Consider the following 11651-nt stretch of genomic DNA (forward strand, 5'->3'; position numbering starts at 1 on the left):
TCCAAAAACAACTCATACAACATGTGAAAATAAATTTTAACTAAACAAAATTTTAAGATGATATATTTTTTTAATATTAAAATGACAACATATTGGATTGACTTTGGATAACTTAGGTTAACGTTTTAAATTCATGACCCATATTATGAGACTATGATAATCCTATGAAAAACAAATCAAAATAAATTATAAAACCTAATTCTCAATCAACCTAATATTGAATGATAAAATTAAAAAATAACTTAAAAAAATGATCCGGGTTAACATGTTAAACTTGCAACTCAGGTCATAAGATAAGATAACCCCAATAATGATGAATTTGAAAAAAAAACTAATAAAAAAAGAAAAAAAATAAGTTAAATAAGTTAACCCGCGACCCGGGTCATGAGACAGAGACAACATAATAAAAGCAAGTCTAATATTGAAGGACTTATGACCCAGGTAATGCAACCAATATAATCTTTTAGAAAGAAAATTAAAAAAAAACCCTAATTTAACCAAGGTTAAAATGCCAAAACTCATGACCTTGATCTTAAGACCAAGATATTCTCATAAAAAATAATTCAAAATAGATTATGAAACTCAATTCCCAATCAACCCAATGTTTAATGATAAAATTGAAAAAAAAATCAATTAAATAAAAGATACAAAAAACAACTCGAGTTAATCCGTTAAGCATTATTCTCGTGTTATGAGATCATGATAGTCTAATAAAAAGTATACAAAACAAATCATGAAGTTGAATTCTCAATCAAATCAATATTAAATGATGAAATTGAAAGAAAAAATTAATTAAAAAAAGAAAAAAATCTGAGTTACTAGATTAACCCATTAAATTAGGTTAATCCGTCAAACTGAAATTTGTATTATAAGAGTATGATAACTAAATAGAAAAAAACTAATACTAAAAAATAAAATTAAACAAAAACAAGATTAATTGCAAAGAAAAAAGTACAAAGCATTATTTTAATGAATAATATTTTACAAAAAAAGGTATAGTAAAACTACCTTATCTTTTAGTTAATAGGTAATTAAATTAAATTTCAGATATTTTTTTATTACATTGGAAAATAAATTATTTACAAACAAATGCACCCGGTCATTGTATAATTTTTCAAATTTAACACCTTCTTCCTTAAAAAAGAAACCAAAAAAAGAAGCATAAGATATTTTAATTTTGACATCACCGAATGCCATTTCCTTATCTTCCTCTATAAAACCCCATCTAAAACCCTACCTCTTTTTATCTCCATCAGGGTTTCAGTTCCAGAAATGGCGACTTCTCTCCTCACTCGTTCCCTCCTCCTCCAAAAAATCACCTCCAAAACAATAATCTCCTCCATTCTCTCCCGACCCTTCACTTCCCTCTCCGCCACTTCCTCCGCCTCCTCCACTCTCCTCCGCCGTGCTCTCCGTCCTCTCTCCGCTGCAGCCAACATCAATCGCTCTGTCTCTCGGATTTCATCCAGGTCGTTTTCTGTCAACCCATCATCGTCTTCTCTTAACGACCCAAGCCCTAACTGGTCCAACAGACCTCCAAAAGAGACTATCTTGCTTGATGGCTGCGATTTTGAGCATTGGCTCGTCGTCATGGATAAGCCTGAAGGAGACCCTACTCGTGACGAGATCATCGATTCTTATATTAAAACACTTGCTGAAGTTGTTGGAAGGTAATTTATTAAAGTTTACACCTTAATTTTATTTCTCATTCACTTTAATTGTTTTTTTGTTAATTGTTAGTTTTAGTAGATGAAATATTGATGTTCGTTTTTTTAGAAATTATGGGCTTTGTATATTGATTAATTTTTATTCTATTTCAATTTAACAGACGGTATGGAAACCCAAGAATTGGCGATAAATGATTTCAATTCTTTATTTTTTAGCAATTCTCAATTTTGGAACTAAATTTACATCTTGAAATGAAGTCAATGAATTAAAAAAATGTGATTTCCATATAATTCATAACCGCACCCAAAAGAGTGTTATTTACCTGGAATCCCATACAAATAGTCGTTGTATATTTCCATTATCCAAAATGCCCCGCAATACGTTGTTTTGAAACCTACCAAATATAGCTTTCAGCTTTTCACTGCCAGCAAATTATAATGTTATTTATTTATTAATTTACATCAAATAGAAATGTTAGGCAAAATCCAAATAATATTTAAATTGGTTCCAAATGGAGGGATTGAATTAGAACTGAATATAAATCACCTCTACATGTAGAATTGATGTCATTTTTATCTTAGAATTTGTTCTAAGCTAGCTGTGAGTTAATTGTTTTTGTCATTTTTTATTGTATTTTATGTATTTATGTGTTGCATTTGGTTGCTTATTATTTAGGGTCTGTGCATGCTTCCATGCATGTTATTGATGTATTTTGTGGTTTCTTTATGATTAGTTATACTTTGAAAGGTTGCAGTTTGCTGTTTTGTAAGTGTGTTTGAAGTTTATGAATTGTACCTAACCTATTGCCAGAGGGGTTTAAGTGCATTTTAATTACACTTCTCTAAGAATCAGGAGTTTGATTGCTTAATTGTTCTTTTATCTGACTTCGATGGGAATTGTGTTTTATAGCTTAATATTTGATTTGTGTTTTAGATTACAGTAAGTAGAGTGCTATTCTCAGTGTTTGAATATTCCTTGCTGCTTTTAATATTTAGCATGTCTATCTGTGCTCTTTCAGTTTAGGGGAGCTGTAGAAATTTTTTTTTATCTTACTGGAGGAATCTGGAATTAAATGGGTTTTTGTGATGTGTGAAGTCTTGGTCATTTAAATTTTGTCTTGGTCATGACAGTGAGGAAGAAGCGAGGAAAAAGATCTATTCAGTTTCTACTCGATGCTACTTTGCCTTTGGAGCTCTGGTGTCCGAAGAGGTTTCATACAAGATCAAAGGTATATCTTCTTTCAAGCTTTGGGGCAAAGGGGGGCTGGGGTGGCCCTGGCCTTACCAAGGATTAAAACTGTTCCTCTTCCTCGTTAATAATATCTTGCATTTGGTCCATTTTAACCCAACAAATCCCTTAACTTGGATTCTTAAAATATGTTCTTAACCTGTGTTAAATCCTACATGTAAATTACCTCCCTTCACCTTAACAAGATGACATTTGGTCCCTTTCAAAATCTTGAAAAACGGTAACCAAAAATGAACAACTTTGTTCACTTCTATTTTTTCCAAAAAAGTTTTATTTTTTTTCAAAAAAAAAACATACTCAGTGTTTATTGGTAATTGCTTTTAATGGAAAAAAAATGGGCCACTGCATAGAATTGATTGGTATAGGATGTTACTTTTTTGAAGTTTGAATGTGATGGATGTGCTCTGTTGGTCATTTTTCCAGAATTGAAAAATGTTCGCTGGGTTCTTCCAGATTCGTACTTAGATGTGAAGAACAAAGATTATGGAGGTAAGGGTTAAATGTTTTGTGCACCAAGAAATCATTTTGAATATTTTGCTTCTCAATCTACAATTGTTGAAGCTTGTTCTGGTTAGGTTGGATGCTATTTAAACCCTTCTAGACTTTGACCAAATGAGGATTGTACTAGAATTTCTGTAACTTCGCTAGGGCCTGCAGGCAATATTTTGCTGGATTGGCTTTGCTTTGTGGTAATCACATTTGAGTTGCGAGTCTTGGTTTTCCTTATTTTTCAAAAGTAGAAGATAAACAATGCAAAATTTCATCAAGATCGTATCTTGCCAAATAGTCTCTGATGCAGTTGTCAAATGATTGCATGTAATTGTTAATAACAGGTTAACAATCCTCATTTTAAATGCAAGTGCACAAAGAAAGCAGCATGTTTTCCTTTTCTGAGTTAGGGCAAGATGATGGTGCCCTGATTATGTTTTCATACTAGGATTTTGGTCAATTTCTGCAGAGTCGCACATTCAGAATTGATCATTTCTTTTCATTTGAAACTGTGATGATGAATGCCTCCTTTTATCCTTAATTCATGATTGTTACTATTTATTCTGTGATTAGCAAGTCATGACACTATACTGTACTTGATTGTTGCATGATGGCTTTTTTCCTTTTAGGGGAGCCATTTATTGATGGGAAAGCTGTGCCCTATGACCCAAAATATCATGAGGAATGGATAAGGAACAATGCGAGGGCAAATGAAAGAAATAGGCGCAATGATCGACCGCGTAACGTCGACAGATCAAGAAATTTCGACAGAAGAAGGGAAAACATGCAGCAGCGTGACGGAGCTCCGCCTCCTCCTATGGCTAATCAGGCTATGCAAAACCCTGCTCCCAATGTGGCTGGACAACCACAAAACATGGGCAGACAGGGTGGACCGCCACCGTCGCCGCAGAACAGCTACAGGGTGGGACCAGGTGGACCACCGCCTAACAACTATAACATGGGTGGACCCCCGAACATTGGTGGACCAGGTGGACCACGGCCTAATAACTATGCAGGTGGGCAACAGAACAATATGAATAGAGGGCCACAGAACATGCCACCACCAAACTACATGCCGCCGCAGAACAACATGCCGCCTCAAAACTATGTGCCCCCTCAAAACAACTACATTCCCCCACAGAACAACATGCCTCCACAGAACAACATGGGAGGATGGTCCAGTGACATGCCTGGGAACACGCAGCACAACTTCCAGAGTGGGCCTAATGATGGAGGCTATCAAGGTGGGCCACCAAACTACCAGAACAGCTACCCTCCAAGCAGGGATTGAAGCATGCATGGTTGAAACACTTATGCAGCTTATATAATCCCCTGAATAGACCTTATTCTTGATGCTGTGTAGATATGCAAGATATTTCAAATTTCTAGGACTTGTGGTGTTGATGGTACTTTTCGCTTTACCTGGCACGATGCTGTTCAAGGCATGCTTTAATATCTGATTTTCTATCTTGCGATTTTAATGGTAGGATTCAGTGCCTAGTCTGTCTGTTGGATATTGAAAGCTGTCAGCAGGTACGAGGTAGCATTTAAAAAGGATAGAATTATTGTTGTCTACCCCGTGTTTTGCTGCCTTTAGTTTGTTCCATATTTGCCTGTCATGATGCTGTTTAAGACCTGGTTTAACGTCTGGATTGGTAGCTTATAAGTTTAAGGAAAGGATCCAGTACCATCAGTGAAAAAAAGGAAGCCTCTCCCCACAAGTACAAGGCAGTCCTGAAGCGGTATAACTCATAGCTCCCTTGTTTGTTGCAGTCAAATCTCCTTCAGATTGCTCTTGAGCGTATCTTCTTTCTCCTTGAATATGGGAGGAACAGATGATGGACGCTTTTGAAAGTGCAAGAAATTGCTTTCGGGATATTAGATTGTGGTTTTGCGAGCCCAAGAGTTGTGCAGGACTGCTGTGTTATCTCTCCTGATTACTTCTCATGAGTTATTATCATTTGTGATTCATAAAGTGCATGCTATGCAAGCCATACTATTAATTTGATCGATTTGACCCTGTTGGGGCTGCATTTGTACCAGTATTTCAATAAAATTTGATTATTTGTATTGGAGTTTCAATAAAATTTATTTATTTTTATTTTGATATTAAAAATAATTTTTAAAAATAAAAAAATATTATTTTAATGTATTTTCTATTCTTAAATTAACTTCAGATTTCTACGAGAGAACAGCAAGAATATTCTCAAAAATTAGCTGAAGCACTAACATACTCGTCAAAATTACAATCCAGGGATCCTGCCTTTCCCCATGTTGTGCCTGGGGCTGCATTCTCCTGCTGTGCTGCCAAAATCGCTTCTTTACATATTTTCATACATTGTTTGAATTTTGTTCCCGACAGAAATGTGAACACAACAACGTAAGTTCCTCAACTGAGTTGCTGTGTAAAAGGATGATTTGGAATTCCACTTAATGCCAAAATTAGCAAATAAATAGATTCAGATAAAAAAATAAAAATAAAAATTGGGGTTGCTAACTTCCTATTTCTGTGAAATGGTGACGGGAAAAAAAAACGATAAATATAGCTCAAATTTTTGCCATGGGATATGGAAGAGAAACAACCGTTAGTGCTGGAAATCTGAGATCTAGAGTCAACTCTAGTACATATCCTTTATAGTAAAGGCCCAGATTTCATCCCTTCACAGAGAGCTTCTGCGCAGCTGACAATTGCTCAAGCATAAGCAAAAACAGCAAGTAGATGGAAGTCATAATTAGAAAAGTGCAACTTGAGTTTCTCTGTTACTGCACATAATGCAACTCTTACTGCAATCATCACCCAGCAAATAAATGCTGCGTAGATGGTTCTGCCAAAGCTTCCCTAGTAATGGATTCAGCTCTTTTGTTCTTGGCATCTCGGATCTGTTCAGCAAGTGAACCTTCTCTTTGAATTTTTTCGCTCCTTTTAATCTCTACATCGATTTTCTCCCAAGCTCGGCTATGGGAAGTCAATGATGCCCCTTGGCGAATCATCTGATCATTAATGGATTTTCTTTTTCGAATCTAGAGAGAGAACATATAGCCTTGTTAAGACAAACATGTAAAAAAATATGAGAGAGAGAAAAAAAATTTAAACAATAAACATTAATGTGAACAACATTTGATGTATAGGAACCCCACAAAGCATGGTCTCATCATGGAATTGCTTGTTTCATGCGAAAGATACCAAGAACAAAGATAGCAATTGGATCGTAATAGCATGTCCAGCCTCTATATATTAGGTTTTAACAAAAAGGGTTGAAGTATATGAATAGCTAGACAGTGTACAATATAGTCTACAGTGTAAACGTCTTCCATGGTGTGACTCCAACATAAAAACCATTTCATAAGATTCCCCTCCTTGTATTTGTCTTGTTTTGTATCTTCTACCAGTTAATACTGTTTTGCATCAATTTCTAACAGTTATGGAATTACCAATTAACTTTGTACCATTCTAAGAATTAATTCCAAGTTAACTTCTAAAAATATGATTTCTAATCTACTGAGTCAATCTACATGATTCCAAATCTACTGAGTCAATCAGAATCAACTATTCCTAATTCAATTCTTTGAATCAATGTGCATCCCAAAATATAAATGTCATACACTAATCCTCAAATTGGTAGTGTGGTTTTTTCAAGTTGCACTGTAGCCTGTATGTTACCTTTGTTAATCTCCGCTTAAGTGTCAGCTTTCGGGCAACAGATGATGACTCTTCTGTTTTTCTCTTTGATTCTCTGTGTGCCTTTCTCTTTGCTTCTTCTCTTGCCTTCACTTTCTCTTCCCGCTTCTCTCTTTTTTGAGCAACCCTCGCCATCTTTTCTTCCCTTTCCTTTGCTTCTCTCTCAACTGTTCTCTTTGCTCTCTCCTCTGCCTTTGCCTTTTCAGTGGCACCTTGAAGCTGCTTGAGAGTTATTTCTTCTTCTATTTTATCATAGCCATCCCAGTCTAGCTCTTGTTGGTCAATGCCTCCTTCCTTAGCTGCTCTTGCTATGCTTTTAGACCATGAAAGAAAGAATTTCTCTCTCAGCCTTTTCCATTTCAAACGTTTACCCCAAATTTGTCTGAGTGAAGAGCTTATCTTTGCCCGGATCGCTTCGCTGCAAGGAATTGGTTGGAATTGTGATTTTCAGTCTGAAAAACTTGTGTGGTTGCAGAGCCTATAGAGGTTATAGAATACTCCCAGCAAATATTAAAGCCAGTAATCCTTAAAGTTTCATTTAAACAGCCAAGTTTTTACAAAATCATCTACTGAGTTAATTTAGCATAGACCATATCCAAAGTTATTATAAGCTTCAATTTGCAGTCATTATCCATGTAATTGCAGGTGTATGTCAACAGAAATCTGGCTTATGTAGAGCATCATCTATGTGGCAGTTCCCTTTTTCCACATACAACTTTCACAACAATGCTTAGTATATTTATAAAGATTGTGACCAGATGACATCAACTGTACCTATGAGCACAGGGATGTCCTGACATCTTCTTCCTAACCTGGAAGTTGCGATGGAAGGAGATGAAGTTTTAGACGAAAAAGAAGAGTAATATACAAAGTAAGATAATTAATTATCTAAGAGAAGAGAGAGGTAGGATTATTCGTTACTGTCTCTGACTCTTAGAAATAAAGAATAAATCAAGCAGAAAACAAATTCAATGCTTTTGTCAAGAGAAAAAAGAAAAAAAAAGAGTTTTAAGTAGCAATAGTAAGTTATATTACTATTCTACGAGCTGCAACATATCTGAGTGACCATACTCATCAATGAAGATCCTAAATTTGAGAAAACCGTGTAGTATTATAGCTAAACCATGCAGTAGGAACCCATACTGTTCCAAGAATTCCCATGTACAGAAGACAAACTGTGAGAAAACTAACTAATCCTTACATGACTTCACCTGGGGGTTTGTCAAGGCTTCAATTGTTCTTTGCTTGATGAGTGCACGGGTCTCTAAACAATAAATGAAATTAAAACCACAGAATTAATCAACTTCACTAAGCCTCAATGGGGCTAATTCAACGTAAAATTGAAATGAGAGTTACCTGCAGTATGTTTTCTGCCTTTGTTCCAGGGAATTCTCCCTTTGTTCCCATGCTTTTTCTTTCCTTTTCCCTTTTTGGGAAGGTCATTGATACTTTCTGCAGTGTCACGATACCCAACCAGTTGAAGCTCCTTGATGAGAGTCTGCTTCCCAGCTGAATCTAGGCTAATTTTTGAATGGAAATGCTTGCTAGAACCTGTTGTCTCCCTGACACTAACACTGATTTGCAAGGCTGCAGAACCATAAACTCTTGGGAAGGTACTCATAGATGCACATGTGGGACATGTGTTCATCACGATAGAATTACGATGGTTTGACTGCTGTACATTTGGTTGAAAATGTGTGTGTTCCAACACATAACCCAGAGTTGGCCACAAAAGATTGTTTGAGACATGGTTGCATGGTAGATGTGGAACAGACAAGCTCCTGACAGATGGTTGAAAGAAACCAGAGTCACACATCTTATAGAACTACCTATCCAGATACTATTGTCACATCCTAATTAGAACCATCCATTCAAAATATACAAGTTGCAGACATCCCTAATTACTATGACTGCAAGGGACACAGACAAGTAATCTAGAACTTACCATAACGTCAATCTGATGAAGCCCTTCAAAGAATTTTGCAAGAGAAAACAGCAAGCTAGATAAATCATTCAATTGAATCCTTCAAATGCAAACAATTATCAATAAAATGAGATCTCCCAGTATATGAGAACTTGATGAATCATATACACAAAACTTAATGGGAGATTTGAAAGACAAATACAACCAAATAATTGCTCATTGCCTCTGAAATCACAAAACGTGAACCTAATTTTATGTGTGTTATGAGTGGCATTTTTAAGTTCCGCAGATACATCAATATCAAAAGCAGGACAGCTAAATAGTGTTCAAATGGGTGACCATGTGTCATGATCAGCTCTACAAACATTTTTCCTTTCTGGGTAGTTAAAATTGTTTCTCAAGTGCCACAGAAGTCAGTGTAATCAACTAAAATCGCCAAATTTAATCAAGATCCACTAATGGGGGAAAATTTACAGGGAATTCCAAGTTCCGGTCCATTTATTGCACACTCTCTTCTTTCTTTCATGTTAAAAAACTTGACTCGTGCTAATGGAACCTCATGAAACCAAAACCTATGGTTATATCTGAAATTGACAGCTTCATTCTCAAACTACAAATCAAACATGACAGACAATGCCACTAAAAACATTAAGAGAGTCAAGTTCCTCTAGTTACAGCAAAGCATCACGCTATCAATGCTAGCAAAAGCATATATCATTTGTGGTTTCATCGTAACAAAAAAGAAGAAGCCCATTCATCATTTCAAAGAATAGACAAAACCCATAAGATTAAAAAGAAAAGAAGAAGGACTTAAAGGCCGTTTCTTTATGTTCAAGATGGAACTAGAAGGAACCTTTTAGAGCACAAAGACCTGAGAACAGTAATTAAGTAATTTCAATGAACTGAAGTTTCTAATCATTTCTTTTCGCTTTACCTATAGTCTTCAGCTAGCAATACTTCATTATTGAGAAACAAGAACAGAATTTACAGCAAAACCATCTCCAGAAACAAGTCTTCAAGTATACCAAGACAGAAACTTACAAATGAAAGAATGACATTCTCAATGCATTGTCTCTGCTCCAGAAACCTAGTGAGAGAGTGACTTAGTGTTCCAGTTAAGAGATCATTTCTGGAAAACTGAAACTTTAGAAACAAATTTATTAATTTTAGAAGCAATGTGGAGATCAGATAGTGAAGCTAAGGAATGGGAGAGGGAACTGATATTGTCCAAACATTTCGAGGATTGGGTATCTTTCTCAATGGGCTCGAGAAAAGTTTTGGTACCAAAGCCTGCATCATCAAATGCTTACTATTATGCTTCTGTATCAGGCCTTCTCCCACGGCTTACACTTCTTTCTTTTCTTCTTTCTTTTTATTTTTTTTATAATATGAATCCCAGATATTTCTATATCCAAATTTTATGATGTTTAAACTGTGACTATTGGATAATTATAATTTATGAGAGAACAATATAAAAAAAATAAAAAAACATGTGAGCTTAATTTTTTTTATTTCTCTCGTTATTTTCTTCTTTATATATATAAAATAATTTTTTATACTGTAAATATCTAGGAAGTATCATAATTTTTTTTAAAATTTTAAGCACGTCATTTTCATCCTAATAGAAAAATTATGAAAACATATTTTTAAAATTATTATTATTTTATTCTGAATTTAGAAGATTGTAGAATTTTTCAATCTTGGTTTGCTGTAGCCAGAAAAAATGAGATATGTCACTTGAGATTTAAAAATGAAACAGCACCCTCTTGTTGTGAATCTAAGCTCATTTAAAACCAATATTATTAAACCCAGTAAGACATACTTGGCTTGGGTTGGGTGGAGTAGACCCGGTTAATCCGATGAGCTTACTCATAACATAATTAATTATGTCAAAATCCACGTGAAACTTGGTTAGATTTTTAAAAAAATAATATTATTTTAATTTTTTTTAAGAACAACAAATCTTGAAATGATGTTGTTTTAATTAATTATGACATGGTTTGATTTTTTAAAAAATAATATCATGTGAAATGATGTTTAAAAATATTTTAAACTTCAATCATTACCATACTTTCAAACACCCACTTAGTCAAGACTCCTAGCTAAATAAAAGGATAATACATGTAAAGGGAGAGCTTTCAATAAGAAAAAAAAAACCTTCACTATGATTTTCTAATTAACCCGTAACAGCTTCACCACATATACTTGAGGGTCCAGGCTTTCCCAGCGAAGATCCATCCACATTCAATTTAAAGCTATTGGCTTTAGGGGGAGATCATATGACAACCAACCTAGGTTTTTGGAGATTAGTCCATCTAAGAAGTCCATCTGCTAATCTTAACATATCTGAAGCCATATAGAGGAAATCATAATCTATAGCCTTTAGCCACAAACAAAGTCTAGTAATAATAAAGAAGAATAGTGTGTTGTAATCCAGGGTCTTCTACTTGAAGATCACATCATTGCGAAATAACCAAATGGACCATGAAACTGAAAAAAATAGCATCAACCATGTCTTTTTTTGGAACTTGCCATTGACTAAAGAATCCCACTGAGAAAAAAGGGTTGATAAACTATTTGAGCAACACCACGCTAACCCCCACCAATTAATGACTTTGGACCAACTGATGTAATGATTAAGGC

The 11651-nt window shown here is 35.0% G+C and overlaps 2 protein-coding genes across 5 annotated transcripts; one reads left to right on the forward strand and one right to left on the reverse strand.

Annotated features, from left to right (window-relative positions):
- The first annotated feature begins 1177 nt into the window (after positions 1–1177).
- On the forward strand, positions 1178–4980 carry LOC133703616 (multiple organellar RNA editing factor 8, chloroplastic/mitochondrial-like). The gene is made up of 4 exons (XM_062128238.1): positions 1178–1670; positions 2799–2896; positions 3340–3405; positions 4035–4980. The coding sequence occupies exons 1-4, from the start codon at positions 1273–1275 to the stop codon at positions 4694–4696; spliced, it is 1224 nt and encodes a 407-aa protein (XP_061984222.1). The 5' UTR covers positions 1178–1272; the 3' UTR covers positions 4697–4980.
- Positions 4981–5928: 948 nt separating this feature from the next.
- LOC133702889 (uncharacterized) lies at positions 5929–10272 on the reverse strand. 4 transcript variants are annotated; one of them, XM_062127217.1, is made up of 7 exons: positions 10050–10272; positions 9030–9108; positions 8441–8865; positions 8296–8348; positions 7859–7896; positions 7067–7502; positions 5929–6446 (listed from the first exon to the last, which is right to left on the reverse strand). In XM_062127217.1, the coding sequence occupies exons 2-7, from the start codon at positions 9095–9097 to the stop codon at positions 6393–6395; spliced, it is 1074 nt and encodes a 357-aa protein (XP_061983201.1). In that variant the 5' UTR covers positions 9098–9108; positions 10050–10272; the 3' UTR covers positions 5929–6392. The 4 variants fall into 4 exon arrangements, with proteins under 4 accessions (XP_061983201.1, XP_061983199.1, XP_061983200.1 ...); XM_062127215.1 differs by having other exon boundaries at positions 5929–6426; positions 10050–10258; XM_062127216.1 differs by lacking the exon at positions 9030–9108 and having other exon boundaries at positions 5929–6426; positions 10050–10256.
- Between the last annotated feature and the right edge of the window lie 1379 nt (positions 10273–11651).

This window comes from Populus nigra, chromosome 9, assembly GCF_951802175.1.
Source record: "Populus nigra chromosome 9, ddPopNigr1.1, whole genome shotgun sequence".
In the NCBI taxonomy this organism is placed as follows: domain Eukaryota; kingdom Viridiplantae; phylum Streptophyta; class Magnoliopsida; order Malpighiales; family Salicaceae; genus Populus; species Populus nigra.